The sequence below is a fragment of the Frieseomelitta varia genome, unplaced genomic scaffold (genome assembly GCF_011392965.1).
Source record: "Frieseomelitta varia isolate USP_RPSP 00005682 unplaced genomic scaffold, Fvar_1.2 scaffold_25, whole genome shotgun sequence".
In the NCBI taxonomy this organism is placed as follows: domain Eukaryota; kingdom Metazoa; phylum Arthropoda; class Insecta; order Hymenoptera; family Apidae; genus Frieseomelitta; species Frieseomelitta varia.
This window is the reverse complement of record NW_025109979.1, coordinates 74,155-91,187: the sequence shown is the minus strand read 5'-3', so window position 1 is coordinate 91,187 and position 17,033 is coordinate 74,155. Positions and strand designations below refer to the sequence as shown.

At 31.8% G+C, this 17,033-nt stretch overlaps 3 protein-coding genes and 1 long non-coding RNA gene across 7 annotated transcripts; 2 read left to right on the top strand and 2 right to left on the bottom strand.

Annotated features, from left to right (window-relative positions):
* The first annotated feature begins 311 nt into the window (after positions 1-311).
* Positions 312-7,128, top strand: LOC122528394 (eukaryotic peptide chain release factor subunit 1). Of its 3 annotated transcripts, XM_043653455.1 has the most exons (12): positions 312-513; positions 657-870; positions 1,192-1,367; positions 1,577-1,704; positions 1,792-1,942; positions 2,068-2,258; positions 2,344-2,473; positions 2,602-2,822; positions 2,912-3,059; positions 3,408-3,518; positions 5,511-5,527; positions 6,480-6,646. In XM_043653455.1, the coding sequence occupies exons 2-10, from the start codon at positions 785-787 to the stop codon at positions 3,485-3,487; spliced, it is 1,311 nt and encodes a 436-aa protein (XP_043509390.1). In that variant the 5' UTR covers positions 312-513; positions 657-784; the 3' UTR covers positions 3,488-3,518; positions 5,511-5,527; positions 6,480-6,646. The 3 variants fall into 3 exon arrangements, with proteins under 3 accessions (XP_043509390.1, XP_043509391.1, XP_043509389.1); XM_043653456.1 differs by lacking the exon at positions 5,511-5,527; XM_043653454.1 differs by lacking the exons at positions 3,408-3,518; positions 5,511-5,527 and having other exon boundaries at positions 316-513; positions 6,480-7,128.
* A 2,623-nt stretch (positions 7,129-9,751) lies between these two features.
* Positions 9,752-12,080, bottom strand: LOC122528393 (protein MCM10 homolog). Its single transcript, XM_043653453.1, has one exon. The coding sequence runs from the start codon at positions 11,985-11,987 to the stop codon at positions 9,858-9,860; it is 2,130 nt and encodes a 709-aa protein (XP_043509388.1). The 5' UTR covers positions 11,988-12,080; the 3' UTR covers positions 9,752-9,857.
* Positions 12,081-12,367: 287 nt separating this feature from the next.
* LOC122528395 lies at positions 12,368-13,347 on the top strand. The gene is made up of 3 exons (XM_043653457.1): positions 12,368-12,464; positions 12,819-12,923; positions 13,177-13,347. Exons 1-3 carry the CDS (start codon positions 12,414-12,416, stop codon positions 13,345-13,347), a joined length of 327 nt encoding a protein of 108 aa, XP_043509392.1. The 5' UTR covers positions 12,368-12,413.
* LOC122528398 lies at positions 13,140-16,950 on the bottom strand. Of its 2 annotated transcripts, XR_006306570.1 has the most exons (4): positions 15,840-16,950; positions 14,702-14,960; positions 13,959-14,360; positions 13,140-13,893 (listed from the first exon to the last, which is right to left on the bottom strand). It is a non-coding gene; the product is annotated as an uncharacterized LOC122528398 (long non-coding RNA). The 2 variants fall into 2 exon arrangements; XR_006306569.1 differs by having other exon boundaries at positions 13,140-14,360.
* Positions 16,951-17,033: the final 83 nt, after the last annotated feature.

The window sequence follows — 17,033 nt, the reverse complement described above, 5'->3', positions numbered from 1 at the left end:
AATTGATAGAGATACTATTTTCTAAGCTGAACTTCTGCTTAAATATTTACAATTTTATGTTAGAATTTTTCTTATACACCAGCTCTTGATCGTAATTGGTACGTGTACGAGGTATAAAAATTGACGATCGATTAAATCAGTTATCGTGCAATTTTACGTATGCGAAAATTGCAAGATAAATAGAAGAAAATAGCGAGATCAGATATGAGATTTGCAAATGACTGCGGACGAAGCATTAAACGACATAAAGTATCGTTAGTGTAGCGGTGCAAATGCGACTGCGCCTGAAGATCAAGCGGCCTCGGGGCGCTGCTCGCGCACCAACTCTACAGTCTTTTTGCTTTCCATTTTGTACCGTACAGTACATCCACCGAAGTACTGACGTTTCGCTGTGCCATCGCATGGCCGACGTGTGCATTCTGAGGTTCACTTTCGCGTGGTACCCGCTCTGTCACAAGTATCACATTTAAAACGTAACACTTGTGGCAAAAACATCAACATACTGGTCTCAGAGTGAGTGAAAAGCGTGGTGAACGATTGTTCATCGTTTCCACGAGTAGAACAGTAATTCTTTGTCGAACACGTTCTCTGACATAATCCGGTATAAACTGGATTGAGGCAGATTCATCGATAAACGGATTGATCGTTTATTTCAGAGAAAAATTCTTCGATCCGGCTTCTACGTCGACGTGGACCACCTTTCCAGGCTTCGTCCGGTTGGTGATATAAACGATTAATTTAGCTGAAATTCGTGAGCCGCGACCACGCGACACAACGCGCAGCAATGTCCAACGAGGAGACTTCCGCCGACCGCAATGTCGAAATCTGGAAAATTAAGAAACTTATAAAAAGCCTCGAAATGGCTAGGGGGTAAGTAGGCCGAAATTAATATTGCCGCGCCTTTTCTTATCAGCTGTTCGATTTTCTATTTGCACATATGCTTTAAAGAGCATGTGGTAAGTAGGAAGTAACGGACCTCTCTTGTTCCTATTGGCAAAATGAGTTTCACGTGATTCTGCGGAAAAGTCCCCCTCGAATTCTTCGGGACTCCGAAAAATCTGTATCGCGTGTCTCCGGCGCTTTGTCCCCGGCTTTTATTTCGCGTTTGAAAAATATAAATTTTATTAATATAATCTCTGCAATTTTACAATATAACATTGTTTATAATATATACTTATCTTTTTTTCACAGGAATGGGACTAGTATGATTTCATTAATTATTCCTCCAAAAGATCAAATATCAAGAGTGAGTAAAATGTTAGCAGATGAATTTGGAACGGCATCAAATATTAAATCTCGTGTAAATAGACTATCTGTTTTGGGTGCAATTACATCCGTACAACATAGGCTAAAGTTATATACAAAAGGTAATTTGAACGGTTTATTGAAATTCTTTGCAACTTTTTTTTTGTATTTTGTAAAATTATATAAATATTAAACATGTTTGTTAATTTGTCTTATTGCTTGAAGTTTAAGATTTTGAATTCTTATTAATGTCGCCTTAAGCACAGCTCGATATTAATTTTATATATTTGTTATATGTTTTGGTAATGTAAATTGTATCTTGTTATTTTAGTGCCTCCAAATGGCCTGGTAATATATTGTGGTACCATAGTAACTGAAGAAGGCAAAGAAAAGAAAGTTAACATTGATTTTGAACCCTTTAAGCCTATTAATACTTCTCTTTATCTTTGTGATAATAAGGTAGTTTATATCTTTGTAACTTTATACAAGAATATTTGTCAGCCGAGTCAAATAAGATAAAATGCCACCTATCCTGATATATTTTAGTTTCACACTGAAGCACTTACAGCATTACTTGCTGATGATAATAAATTTGGTTTCATTGTAATGGATGGTAATGGAGCATTGTTTGGTACGTTGCAAGGCAACACTCGTGAAGTTCTACATAAATTTACAGTAGATCTTCCCAAAAAGCATGGTACGTAAATAATCAGTATGAGATAATAATATTTTATGAATAATTAAGAATATATTTATTGAAATATAAATATATTTATTTAAAAATCATATCTATATTACTTGATTTATCTAACCTAATTTTAGGCAGAGGAGGACAGTCAGCACTTCGTTTTGCTCGGTTGCGTATGGAAAAACGACATAATTACGTTCGAAAAGTTGCAGAAGTAGCTACCCAATTATATATTACTAATGATAAACCTAATATTGCTGGTTTGATACTTGCGGGTAGTGCTGATTTTAAAACCGAACTTAGTCAGTCGGATATGTTTGATCCTGTAAGTTCATATAATTTGATAATATAAACATTTGTATATGTAATTAGATTTATAAAAATAATTTTGCATATTTTTATTATCTTAGAGATTACAAGCGAAAGTTATAAAGTTGGTAGATGTTTCATATGGTGGAGAGAATGGTTTTAATCAAGCTATTGAGTTAGCTGCTGAATCTTTGCAAAATGTGAAGTTTATTCAAGAAAAGAAATTAATAGGTTGGTATATTTTCTATAAAATATTTTTACTATACAAGCTCGTAGAAGAAAAGATGAAATTACTAATTTATTTAAAAACTATTTTAAAATATTTTAAAATTAATACTATATCATATTACTTCATGTAGGTCGTTACTTTGACGAAATCTCGCAAGATACGGGAAAATATTGTTTCGGCGTAGAAGATACTTTAAGAGCATTAGAATTAGGCAGTGTAGAAACTCTCATTTGTTGGGAAAATTTAGATATTCAACGATACGTTTTAAAGAATCATACAAATGCAGAAGAGAAAGTTTTACACCTAACGCCAGAGCAAGAAAAAGACAAAACTCATTTTACTGACAAAGAGGTAAATAAAACAATGTTAATCATTTGATGGTTAAAATTATTTAAATAAATGCAAGTAATTAACATTGAGTATTTTCATGTTATGTTTAGAGTGGAGTAGAATTGGAACTTGTAGAATGTCAGCCTTTACTTGAATGGTTAGCAAATAACTACAAGAGTTTTGGTGCCACTTTGGAAATTATTACAGATAAATCTCAAGAAGGCTCTCAGTTCGTAAGAGGTTTCGGGGGTATCGGAGGTAAGTTTACTTCTTTCGTTTGTTTTTGTGTCTACTAACTTTAACTCGACTGAAAGTAATATACTTGTGAAATAATAATTTGTATTCATCCACTCGAAGTAGTATACTAACAGAAAAGCTGATTCCAGTTTGATTAGTTAATCAATAAGAGCAAAGGATATAAGTTTCTATATCTGTAACAAATCTTTTAATACATTCCTAAACATTTATTACATATTTTTATTACAAACAAAGGTGATCTTTGTCAAGATATAAATTCATATATATATATATATGAAAAGTAAATGATGGTATTAAAGAAAAGTTAAAAATATGAGTTTTAATTATGGAGTATATCTTGATGCATAGGAATCCTCCGATACAAAGTAGACTTCCAGTCACTGCAGGCTGATGAGCCTCTTGATGATGTTGACCTCGATGATTACTAATTTCATCTGTGAAATACTCAAAGTTGACCAGGTAGCTCTTTCTATGTCTTGAGTGCATTCGTTTACATTTCGTGTATTATAGAACATATTACTTTCAGAACTGGACAAATTTATCAAAATATTTATGAATCTTGTATTAACTTACATATAAAAAAGTAAATAAAATAATTATACAACATATATATAAATATTATATTAACTAATGACAATTAGTATAATGCTAAACCTTCGCATAATAGTATTCATTAATAGTATAATTATTTAATCAATGTACATTAAATTCTGTCATAATATATTATTTTTTAATATAAATCTTGTACTCATCATGAAGAGATTAATTTTCATTATTACTATCAAAATTCGCAACTAATGCAACATTAATGTTATAAGCTGTGATTGAGTTTACTCATTGTATTATTATTTATAGATTTATACTGTTAATAAGAATTAAAATACATGCATTTTGTATGTAATTAACGATAAATTTGTCCAAAAAAATTTGAAGTTTCTTCTGTTGAATTTCTCACTGAATAGTATAGTTCAATATTTCTGTGCAAATCTGTAGTATATGTATGTCTCTTCTGATGAGTTTGAATGTGAATATAGATATTTTTAGTTGTGAATTTCGAGGTATAATATTTACTTTTACGAATAAAAAGCCTGAAAACTTTGCTGTCTCCTTTTTTTCTTGGTGGTACAAAAATTAAGAAAATCTTGTATATATATGAAATATGGATAATTGTATTTGATGAAGAGGGTGAGTTGAAGTATTCCAGTGTGTAACTTTTCTGCCTTGAACATTATTAGATACTGATTTTTTCTTTTTTTTTTTTTAGTGATTGTACATTATAATGTTAGTAATTAAAGTTAAACTGTAGGTACAACATACATAATCAGTTTAATGGATAATATTGCTTATTTCCACAAACACGGTACTTTTTTTTCGTGATACATTTTACTTAAAATTTTTGTTGCATACAAAATCATTTACAACACAAATCATCCACATATAATACAGTTTTATTAATTTTTGGATATAATGTATATTTTCAAAACATTGTCATGACAATATACTACATCTATTATAAAGAAATTTTATATTGTTTCTAAACAGTTGTAGATATATTGTGTTAGTAATATATTAATGAAAAACGCAGTCATTTATAAAAAATTAATTTAATAAAACTATCTAACTAATATTTTCAAATTTATTAAAAAAATCTGTATATATATGCGTATGTTTGTGTGTGTATATATATATATATATATATATATGTGATTTTCAAAATAATATTGAAACCACTATTTCTTATTTCATTTTGCAATAGATGTATATAGATGGAAAATTTTCTTTTCTTTATATGCATGTAAAGCTTCTTAGCTTCTTTATATTTTTATAAGCTGAATAATATTTTAGATATTATGATTTGGAATTTTTCTTTTTTACTTACTTTTTTCACACATTTTAACATAACTTTATATGAAATCATTTAATATATATTTAAAGCTTTATTGCATATTTAATATAAATAAACATTTATTATTTAAATATTCATATTAAGAATTTTGTTACAATTATATTTATACGTGGATATAGATATATATATATATATATATATATATTTAAGAGCTTTAAAGAATTTTAAATTAGAATTTTAGTTGAAATGAAATTGAACACAGTAAAATAATAGTATTAATATAAAATATTTTGTTAACATTAACTAATATTTATATTAATATACAAAGCTTTGATACTGCTTCTATAAGGAAATAATCTCAAATATTGCTTGCTGCATGTTATGCAATAGGCAAATATTCATTTCTCTACCAAAGATAAATTATCGTTTTTATTTAAAAAAATATTTATATTATTACTAATGAAAACTAACATCAAGAACATAATCTTTGGTGGTGAACATAAAACGTAATGAATAATGGTTTATGTAATAAATGGCTAGGCTTTGTTAAATAGTCAATGTATTTGACTAAGCATAAGTACTAATTAATAATTTGTTTCTATTAGCTTGCATATTGGGAAAGGTATAGTAACTGCTTTTTACTAATTTAGTGAAAAAAAGCTGTGAAATTTGAACTTTATTAAGCCTTATTATTGCACTTCTTAACACTAAATATATTTTGCTTTAGAATGTTATACATTGTATTAAAAGTTATTCCATTGATTAAGATATTTTTCCTCTTCATTATTATTAGCAATATTATCAAGATTTAGATTAATGTTATATTATTAAAACTCTTCTATTTTATTTTTGTTATTAGTAAAGTTGCTAACTCATAGAAATATTATAATATAAAAGAATGTAATACATTTAATATGTAATATCATGAATATTTTTATTTATAATATTTTATTATAGTTGTACTCTTTGTAATAATTTCCTTGTAGCAATTACTTTGTATCCATCTTTAAATTAATTGCTTGTTATTTCTTCTTTATAAGATTATAAACTAGACCTTTTTTTTTTAAATTATAATTTTGGAAGTGTGATATTCATTACATGTATAACATTCATTTACTTTACAGTCATATTATTAATATATATTTCTATATATCATCTTTATATATTGATATCTTTCATTCTTTTAAATTGCATTGTATAATTATAAAAATAACAGTGTTTTTCTAAAATATATATGTACTAAATTATTTTAGGAAAACACATATTACATATCATGTATATTTTCTTTTAAAATTTCAAGATAAATTTATGAAAGAATTGAAAGGCATTGTGAGCAATATGTTATGCACGATTAATAACTATTATATTAAAATTATTTATCATAATATTTCTACAAATAATTAATTGCAATTTCTATTTGATTAAATTGATCATGAAATTTTTTTTCTATAAAACATTATTTTTATTGTACTATTCAAATACTTTTCGTTTATTTCCATAAATTCACGATAGCAAACATTTTAATTAAAATTTTTCTCTACTAAAATAGTATTGTGTTAATATGTGTTTTACAGGTATATTGCGGTACAAAGTGGACTTTCAGAGTATGCAGTTGGAAGATGTCGAAGTTGATACTTTTGATCTGGATGACTATTAAACCCGTGATTCAACAGACACTTTTAGCTTCGAGGGAAAACATAAATATATGTTTTCCCTTGCATCATACTTCAAGAGAGGCACATAAAAGGACATGTTTATAAAATTTATTATATGATGCAACACACACGTCATAAAGTTATTCACTAGAATTCATTCAAACAATTCACAATTAATACACAAAAGTGAAAAGCACAACACGTGGCGCGCCGATAATCCATGTCCATGAAGAAACAAAGGCAACTCGAAGACTGTGACACTTAATTAAGCCAGCTTGATACCTGCCTATCTCACATAACATTACCTTATATTACAGTTACATTCTTTAATTATTCACATGGATTTATTTAACTAATTACACGCGTTACAGTGCTGGATATGTTTGTACAGTATACGGTTGAAAACATAATTTTGTATCAAATTGATGTTTGTCATCTTATCATGAATTTAGATTGAAAAGAAAAAGAAACGGAGAAAGATACTCGAATAGCATGAAGACGAATGTAGCGTTATTTTTGTTCAGATACAACCATGGATAAGCTGTAATAAACTGATTATCATAAACATGAAGTTGCGTATCGTGTATTCTATACCGATTACTAAATTCATATGAATAATGAAGAGTTCTGTACATAGACTTAAATTTTTAATGGCACTGTTGCCTTAGACATAAGTTAAGATCGCGTAATATCCCAGGAAAATAAAATCTTTCCGTCTCTCATCGAGTGATACATATATAAACATATAAGAGATAATTTTTCGTATCTACATTAACTTTGCTAGCTCTTGACTCTTATATTTTGTACACTCACAATTGTATATAACAAATGCTCCGCAAATGGATCGAAATATATCTTTTCGATTGTTACAACGGTGCACTCCATTAGTAAAGAAATATCTTCTGCAATATTTAAGTAGCAGTTATTGAAAATATTACAAAATTATTTTAACATTGTTGATTTAAATTGCTTATCCATATGATGCCTTTGTAATAAACAATAATATGTATGTATAAATGTGAGAAGAATGAAACGTGCAATTTTGGTGAAGTACCTTTTACGAAATGTCGCTGTATAGTAAAGAAAGGTTCACAAATACCATGAATCTTTTGATGAAAATAATGTATTGTTAATTAATAGTATAATTAGATTATTTATACTATTACGCCGTATGTAATGAAGGGATAAAGCTTTATGAAAACTTCATCAAAATAGAACGTTCAGCAAAAAAAAAAAAAAGACCTGGCTTATGGTATGTGCACAACGAATTCCAAAACATGATAGTTTAAAAGTATTGTATCTGTGTATTGTCTTCAAGGCAGCGAAATGTTGAATGTCACCTTAATGTTTCTTTAAATTTTTATATGTAAACATTCATTTAATAGGAATCTAGATAATTATTTATTACTAAATCGGTGCGATTATTTCTTCTGCTTTGCAGAAGATTATTTTAAGTGTATAAGTTATAGTTCTATGAAGTTCTAGAACTTGGTAAATATTTGAAAGAGATTAGGAAAAAGCCGTATAATCGTAAATAATCTTTGGTCTTTTTTGTTTTCCGTTTTTTTTATAAGGTAAGGGAAAGTGAATCTGCAGAAGAACGTATGAAAGAAAAGAAATAGACGTCGTACATCTTATTTAAACAAATTAATGACGTACTTAGATTATGGCTTGCCTATGATCTCTTCCATAAGCATAGTTGTATAATCTGCTAACAGATTTATAATTTTTGGCAATCTTATTCTCTTGTATTGCTCTAGCAAAATGTTTTTGTTCTTTCAAATGTTACTTTTTATCTAGCAAGGCAATACAAAGATGTTATTGTTATAACTTTGCTTGATCAAGTTTTTCAAAAAAATGAATTTAATACCTCATATTTTATATGTATTATACGCGTAAATTACACTCGTGCTATGTCCTAAAAATTTTAACTTGTCTTTACTCAAAAGAATATTACTGAATTACAAGGATACAGTAAAAATATGAATTTCAAGTTTACGTGACAAAATGTTGGCCGTACCATGATACATGTTCTATAAAAAATGTTTTGTGAAGTGATAAAGAGGGATATTGAAATAATGGCACATAGCGATGAAATGATAGTTTATGATATTTAAATATAGTCTATGTGACGAAACATTCTAATTATAATGATAGAAGTTACCTCAACAAAAATATTAATTTATAATTATTTTTACTTCCAAATAGTTAACTCATATATCTATTCAGATTTTCATATATCTGTTTTGATAATATTATTAATATATAATTATATCGGTATTCTGCTGTTCATAACACAAAAGTGAAAAGAATATAAATTTTGTAAAGCTAATAATGAAATATTTTGATATACTTTAAAAACATGAAATTTATTTGGCAATCAAACATTATTTCCAATTTCCCTTTTTTCACATACGCATTACACAAAATTTATATGCAAAGAAAATAACGTATCGTTAATATCAAAATTTAATCAGAATAGAATGGAATATGAAAAATTGAATAAGAAGTGAAAAATACAGTCTATGTTTTTCATGCAAACATGTTGCTATTAGAACCCGAAAATGTCACAATGATGTTTCTTTTCACAGGGCATATCCGAAATAACTATTTAAAAATATTTAAAAATTGTAAAAAAAATAAATAATAGCGAAAAGATAAAATGGAAAAATAGTTTTTAACATTTTTGCACTGTGATGGTTCTAATTACTATGAGGGATATTTCCGGGTTCCAATTATAACGTCTTTTTACATTTTTGTTAATGCTCTCCCTTTTTATACATATACGTAAGTTTTGCATATATGAAATAATGGAACAGATGTCTTTATATTATTGGTAAGATATATTTGCCTATGGAATGAGGTGCTGTTGAATAGAAATTTGACTAGAAAGATGAAAAGAATTTGGCATAATACAATAAAAAAAGGAAGTGCTCAGTGAAATACATTTTATAATATTTTATACCTGGTTGTACCTAGACACTTTTGCCTAGTATGTATATTTGGACAGATATCGTTCAATGTATTTATTTCTTTAATTTTTTTGAAATAACATTAGTAACACAGTCTTGTAAAAATGTTAAATTATATTTATATATACATATAACAGCTATATTACACTAGGATTTTTTATACTTGTATATTTCACATGATAGAAAGATATTGATGTTAAGGACAATAAAAACAAACAGTTATCTATACTTATAAAATATAATGTAAAAATTTAACAGATATAAAAGTATAGGAAAGATGTCACTCTTTTGTATAATATTTTATATATTTTTATTCATCATGATACTACTTGTCATCTTTATCTGGTACCAAGAGATTAAGATTGGCATCTTTAGTCATTGATCCTATGAAAGTTTCTTCATCTCCACGAATAGATAATGCAGTGACCGAAATATTTGTTTTTCTCTCATCCATCATTGCAGCTTTTGCCCAATTTGAACTGCTGCATTTTATACAACTATGCGAAGGTATTCTGTCCAAACTTACTGTTCTGTTTCCACAATCTCCACATTTGAAGAATCTCTTCACTGCATCAGCAACACGCAATGGATGATTCTGTTCTTTACACATGTCAGAAGCAGAAAATGCTGTATATTTACAAGTTATGCATTTAACAGCTTTACAAGGAACTTTATAAGTAGTTAACATTTTTTCTTCCATTCTTTCTTTTATTTCTAGTTTGCTAAAATATTTGTCTTGTTCTTGCTCATAAGATTTTTCAATAAGATCAGTATGAGTAGATTTAGCTTGCATCATTTCCTTGAATTTATCTGACATGACATGTAATTTCTTTACTTTCTGTTTTTCATCATTTTCTAACTCTCTTGGTCGTTTTTTTCCTTTCTCTAATTTCTCTTCTTTAGTTAAACGTATTTTGTTAGGATCCTTAGCTTTAATTTTTCCATTTTCTTTAACCCATTTAACAGCATTATTTTTAGCTATATTAATTTGTTTTTTAGTTATAGGCTCTGACAAATCTATTGTTCCTCCCAGACAACCAATACCTAAGCGAGGACTTGAAGATAAACAAGATAAATCTTTTTTTCTTGTATTATTAGTTTTACAGGAATTTAATTGTGTCAATGTGGATGAAAATGATGTCTTGTCATTTGAAGATGTTTGAGATAATACAGTAGCTTTCCAACCTCTAGATTTGTTCATTTGTTCAAAGTCTTTTTTTATTTGTTGCCCTAATATATCTGTTTTCCCATTTTGATCTTTTATATCATCTAAGCTTTTATCAGTGGAATTATTAGTCCTCTGGCTACCTGAAAGTAATGCTAATCGTTTAGCATCTTTCTCTACTAATTTTTTATTTTTTACGGCAACAACAGCATGAAATTCAGGCATATTGTTGAAGAATGGTTTCTGTTTATTCTGTGTTTTTTGTTTTAACATATCTATTGAAAATTTTTGACTATTACTAAATGCTTGCAATTCTGTTCTCTTAGAACATTTCTTGTACTCTTGTTTGATGTGATACAAACAAAATTCGCAACGACTAATATTTACAATAGAGTTACAAGCTTCTCCATTCTTCTTTTTGGATTTGCATTTTCCCATATCTTTAGATTTACCAAGTATCATAACTCTTTGAGGATTATCAATTGACAATGTTGCTAAATCAGTATTGTCTTTAGATTCTAGAACATTTGGATTAAGAATAGCTATTACAGTTCCAACAGTAGTTTTCCAAAGTGATTTATATGCATTACTAAATGTAAAAAGGCACACAGTATTCATAGCGTCAGATAAATCACTTATTTTCCATATAGCATATGTACTTCCCTTTTGAGAAGTTTTTGGAGCAGATTTATTTATTAATACTCCTGCAATTACCCAGTCTTTTTCTGATTTCTCTGTATTCAGATGATATTTTATTTTTGATACTGTTACAGGTACTTTATCAATCATACGTGCTTTCAGCTCCGTTGAAGAAATTACTGGACTAATGATTCTCAGTCCAAAAAACGGATCACTATAAACATCTTTTGACATAACAGTGGCACTATTTGTTACTGTATTTACATTTTTGTTGCTCTTCGTTGCACTAAAATTAAATGTTTTACTGCTTTCACGTGGCAGTGGTCTCTTCTCATCTTTTTTGACATCTTCCTTTAATAAAGATTTGATATCACGTCCATAATTAGAATATTTTTGTTCCTCAAAATAACGCCTGTCTTCATCATCCGAAGAATCAAGTTCATCATCATAAACTTCACTTTTTTCCTGACGATTAATAGAGTTATTCTCATCATTTGTTTTAAGTGTGCTATCTAAGAAATTAAAGTCTAATTCTTTTAGAATTTCTTTCTGAGTTTCTTTCTGTGGTGATTCTTGATTTTCCTCTGTATCACCGTTAGCTAAGAGATCATTTAAAATATCGTCTACATCAGAATCATTGGAATTATCCATTTTAAATATTTAAAATAAAATCACTTGTAATAATTATATGAATACAACTGATATTTTGTCAGCTTTGAAAACATTCAATTAACCTTTACTCACAAATTTTAAGTAGAAATTGTTTATTTTTACTATAGAACAAATTATAAAATTGCAAATTAAACAAAATTACACTTTTAAAGCTCACTCTTAGTCAGCATACGTTCATTGTACAGTGAGTAATAAGCTGCAGATAATCATGATACATTCTGCCATTTTTCCCGCCATTTCTTAATGATAGAGCAAGTCCCGTTTTCATTACATGATCAAAAATTTGCTTTTTTTTATTTATTTCATATTGATAAATAATTTTTTTATTACGAATACAATATATTTTGTAATTCAGTCACTTGACAGTTAAGTATTATGCCTCTCTAAATAACTATAGTCGTAGTAATGGCTCAAAAATTGGACATCATAGAAATAACCAATAAAATCGAATGTTCAGTAAGTACTTTTACTGCATAATAAATAAATTATATGTTTATAATTTGAGGAAGTGTTATATTAAGAGATATTATATTAAGATATTATATTAAGAGATATAATAGTTTCTGAAACATTAAAAATATTTTTAAAGAAATAAAATAGTTTTGAAATTATTAACTTATTAGTTTTAAAATTCATTTCGTTTGAAATTAAAATGATACTTTTTAATATCATATAATTGATTAAAATTGTTCGAATATTTGATTTTAAATGAAATTTATATATATAGATTTAGAAATATTTGCTATCTATGTAGGTTAATAGGGAATATTAATAAGATTTATTTATATCTATTAACGATTTTTTTTTCAGCGTGAAGGTCGTCTTTCCAGCAATCTGTGGCAGAAAAATCGACCGACACATGAAATATTTATTCTAGACATTACAGCCAGTCTAAAGAATATCGAAATGACTTTGGTAGAAGGAAAAGTAACACTAAAACTGTCTCGTAGATGGAATTTGAAACGTACTTTTTATTTCTTCTTTGGCTTTTCAAGTATGTAATAGCTTTTTATTTTTTACACGAGTCTACATGCAAAAAGGAAAATTTTACAATTCTTTATTATAATATTGTTGTTATGAACAAATTAATTACAATCAAAATAATCGATTCAAATTTATGAATATAAAAATATTTGATATATTTGTAACCTTTCTTTATTCTATTCAGTTTCAGAATCATGGCGACAACGAAACAAAATATACTTTTAGAATTTCTCTAGAAAACAGCACGAAACTTTATTTTAAACATGTGTGTTTTTACATGTACGAACGATTATTGAGCGAAATAAATAGCACGACATGCACGTTCGTTTTAAATTTGCGCCGCAGTAATTCATAGCATGCAAGTCATTTCATATTCTTTACGTAAGCTGCCATCTGCAAGAGTAGTTGTATTTAATTGCCATTACTTTGTGTTTATTTCATAGAATTGAAATAAAATGTTCAACGGTTTTCCTATCGACAAATGGAAAATATAAAATAACAGAGATCATTAATAATGCAAATAGCAGAAATATTAACACAATTTTATAAATAAATTTCTAATAGTTATCTACAAATAATAGTGGGTAATAATATTATATGATTAATTTTCAGTAACTGGGAAGCATAAGTAACTATTACTCTACTTGCTGTCGTGGAACCATCGATCGATTCAAGCAATAAGCCATCAATAAAACATTTTCTCCGCTACACCTTACTGTCCATCGGGCCTGCACTATGCAGCCATATTACTTTCTATATTTGTGAGTATAACTTTTCTCGGAACGAGAATTTCCTTCTCCGGCATCGTTGGAAAATCGTTTTTCTTTAATATATAATTTTCAAGAAGTACCCAACTCTATATCTTTGCTTTGTAACGGATGAACTGCGTCGGTTGGCTTATCTATAATTAAAACTCAATACGATTCGTTCTTTAGAACGAAATTGTAGAAACAACATTCCGCTTACTTCTTTCGCTGCAAAAATTTGTTTTAGAAAGAAACGAAAGCTTTTGTCGGAAAGTTTCACTTAACGACATTTTAATTTCATCGTTATCTTTTTTGCAACTTTGTTGATGAAAACGGAGGAAGGAGAAGCACGCTTCGACATCACATTAAGTCATCCATCTGCTTTCTACGAGGGGAAGGTGGTTTCTCCAGATCTGGTTCGAAATAATCCGCGGTACGAACACACCAATAGCATCTTCCACCTGCTAATCTCGAGGAAAGCTGCACGTTTCAAACGGCTTCCACCTGTTAGTCTCAGGGAAAGCGTATGGTTACGACGTTTTTCGAGTAGAACAACGTAACACGCAGTGGTTCTCTCTTTTCCTTTTTTGGTTAGGTTCGGCAATCCGATACCATCTGCAGCCTACGGAAAATACAGATGTCTGTTCTGTCCGCAGAATAAACACAAGTATATTTTAATCCCATTGGAAACTTTTATACCGAACAACAAAACAAAATACCGTGTATAATATACACGTTAGTCTCGTAACATCGAAGATTAAAACATTGACGTTAAAATTAATATCCAAGTCAAAAATAAACATACTCATTATTGTCGCTCGCGTTTTATTTATAGAATATTCACGAAAGTAACATACATATGTAGAATAAAAAGTCGCGTGCGCGCGAATGAAATTAATGTACAAAAAAGGATATTTACGAGCGGTTGCGGGTATCAATTTACAAACGATCGATTAGCCTTACATTAGTGTATATTGTTGAAAGCGTTCGGTGGTTCGCGTCGCGGTGAAACGTGCGCGCTCCGCTATACAACCACAATACACAACTATCCATAGCAACGTTGTTGTCAACATAATTTCCACGAAGTAACGCGTTTCCTGGAAGGAGACGCGCAACGAAGCTGGAGTATCCTTCATTTTTTTTCCCCCTTGACGAACTTGGTCGTAACTTCGCCCGACAGAGCTAGAGTTTACAATTTCCTCGGGTCGGAGTCACCTAGGACCTAGAACATCGTCAGTGGAAAAGGTAAAATAGGGAGGGCGAGTCCCCTCCAGGCGCGTGCCTTGCCCCTTGACCCCCTCGTCGTACTCGTGCGTGACCCCCACCCCTGTTTGCCACCCACTCACCTACCCCGACCCAGTGGCCCGCGGGCCACCCCACCGCGCCCCACCCCTGCGCCGACGGCGATTCGACCCCGCGCGCGCACCCGTCTCGAGCGTCGCGCTCGTTCGCAGTCCGTCAGTCTATCGGCAACCTGCGTACCAGTCGTGTCGCAGTGCTTACGTAACAATATATTATTATTATTCTTACTTGCCTGACCAGTGTGTTGTTCATTTATAAATCGCGGTCTACATTTTTTCGTTTGTCCCTCGCCGAGTTACTCATCTTTCCCGCTCGGTCACTTTCTAATTAGTTCAATCGACACGCAATTGTATACGTATACAAAAGGGTCAATCATCAACATTAACGCATATACATATCTCTTCTCGATCAACTATATAAACACACCAAGAAATATATATATACATATATATATATATATATATACATATCTCGTATAAAATACAAGTACGCGTACACGACGAACGCACGCGCCGCGCTCGCGATAAACGCGCTCTAACGTCTCCCGCGAATCGCCGTTTACCTGCCTGTCTTGTCTACAAACACGTCGTCGCACGGGGATTACGTCCGGATACGGATCGAGTCGTTGTCGTCGTTCAACGTTTCCGTGCTCGTCTACCTCCGGTCGCGTGATCGATTAATACGCGATTATTAATCAACATCGCCTATGGTAAAACGTGATACGTATCGACGTACGTGAAGGCGAGAGAGTACGAGAGAGGAATCACAAGTCGCACGTCGTTGCTACATGGGCTGTTACCTGCCGCCGGTAGATGAACAAGTGTCGTCGACGAACCGCCACTGTAGAGCACGTTCTCTGGGTTCGGCCCTCCTACACGGGCACGGTGTATCGATTGCTCTAAAATAGACGCGTGGGAACACCTGCAGGCTACATACACACTCTACACGTACAGCTCACACTGTCTGGCTGTCTCTGGGGCCCTCTCTCTCTCTTACTTTCCCTCTGCATCGGTCTTACCTGACGCCCTTGCACAACGCGTGACAGGTGCAGCGAAAGTAACGGTAGCAGCAACAGCAGCAGCAGCATCGCGCTGTCGTAGGGCTGGAGGTGGAGGAGGTGGTGGCGGTGGAGGCGGAGGTGCAGGTGACCAAGAAGAAACGTAACAGGAAGCGGAAGAAGCGAAACGAAGACGAGAAGAAAGAGAGACAGAGAGAGAGAGGGTAGGACGGAACGGAAGAAAGTATCAGAGACAGGCCGTACGTACGTAGATATACGTGCGCGCGCGTGCTCGCCAACGGGAAGGAAAGGAGGGAAAGGTGGAGAAGGAGGAAGGAGGCGATACGCCTGGGTTTCTCGCGAGAAAAGGGTTATTTCCAGTGATACGTCCTGGAGGCGCCTGTCGTCTTCGCCGGTACAACCATAACGCCGCCCGCTTTAAAACGCCCGAGACGGGATACGGTGGACTCATCGCCGCCACCCGCTCGAACCGCAGCCCCCGGAAACCCCGGACCATCCAGCAAACTCGCTTGCATCATGGACGCACCGCTCTCACAGAGTATGGACTCCGTCAACACGGTGGCCACCGGTGAAGACGAGGTACGTTCGCTAACTACTACATCGTACATTGTATCGTTAACGTCGCGCCTGTGCATTACGCACTGTCTTCTCTCTCTCTCTCTCTCTCCCCTCCCCTCTTATCGTGTATATCCACGTATGTATGTATGTATGTATGTATGCATGTATGTATACGTGTACGTATACCGGAGCTGCCGATCGCTTCCTCGTTTTCACCCTTCTCCCTTTTTCTTATCGTTCGTTGTACCGCGTTGCACCGCGCCGTGCCGCGCGAGACCGCACGCGTACTTACACACATTTTCACCGAGCATCCGACATACTTCCTTCCTTCCTTCCTTCCTTCCTTCCTTCCTTCCTTCCTTCCTTCCTTCCTTCCTTCCTTCCTTCCTTCCTTCCTTCCTTCCTTCCTTCCTTCCT

Coding starts and splice junctions, on each gene's coding strand:
- LOC122528394 (XM_043653454.1), top strand. CDS start 785: ATGTCCAACGAGGAGACTTCCGCCGACCGCAATGTCGAAATCTGGAAA. Junction 871..1,191: donor AGCCTCGAAATGGCTAGGGG/GTAAGTAGGCCG, acceptor TTTTTTTCACAG/GAATGGGACTAGTATGATTT. Junction 2,259..2,343: donor AGTCGGATATGTTTGATCCT/GTAAGTTCATAT, acceptor TTATTATCTTAG/AGATTACAAGCGAAAGTTAT.
- LOC122528393 (XM_043653453.1), bottom strand. CDS start 11,987: ATGGATAATTCCAATGATTCTGATGTAGACGATATTTTAAATGATCTC.
- LOC122528395 (XM_043653457.1), top strand. CDS start 12,414: ATGGCTCAAAAATTGGACATCATAGAAATAACCAATAAAATCGAATGT. Junction 12,465..12,818: donor CCAATAAAATCGAATGTTCA/GTAAGTACTTTT, acceptor TTTTTTTTTCAG/CGTGAAGGTCGTCTTTCCAG. Junction 12,924..13,176: donor AGAATATCGAAATGACTTTG/GTAGAAGGAAAA, acceptor TATTCTATTCAG/TTTCAGAATCATGGCGACAA.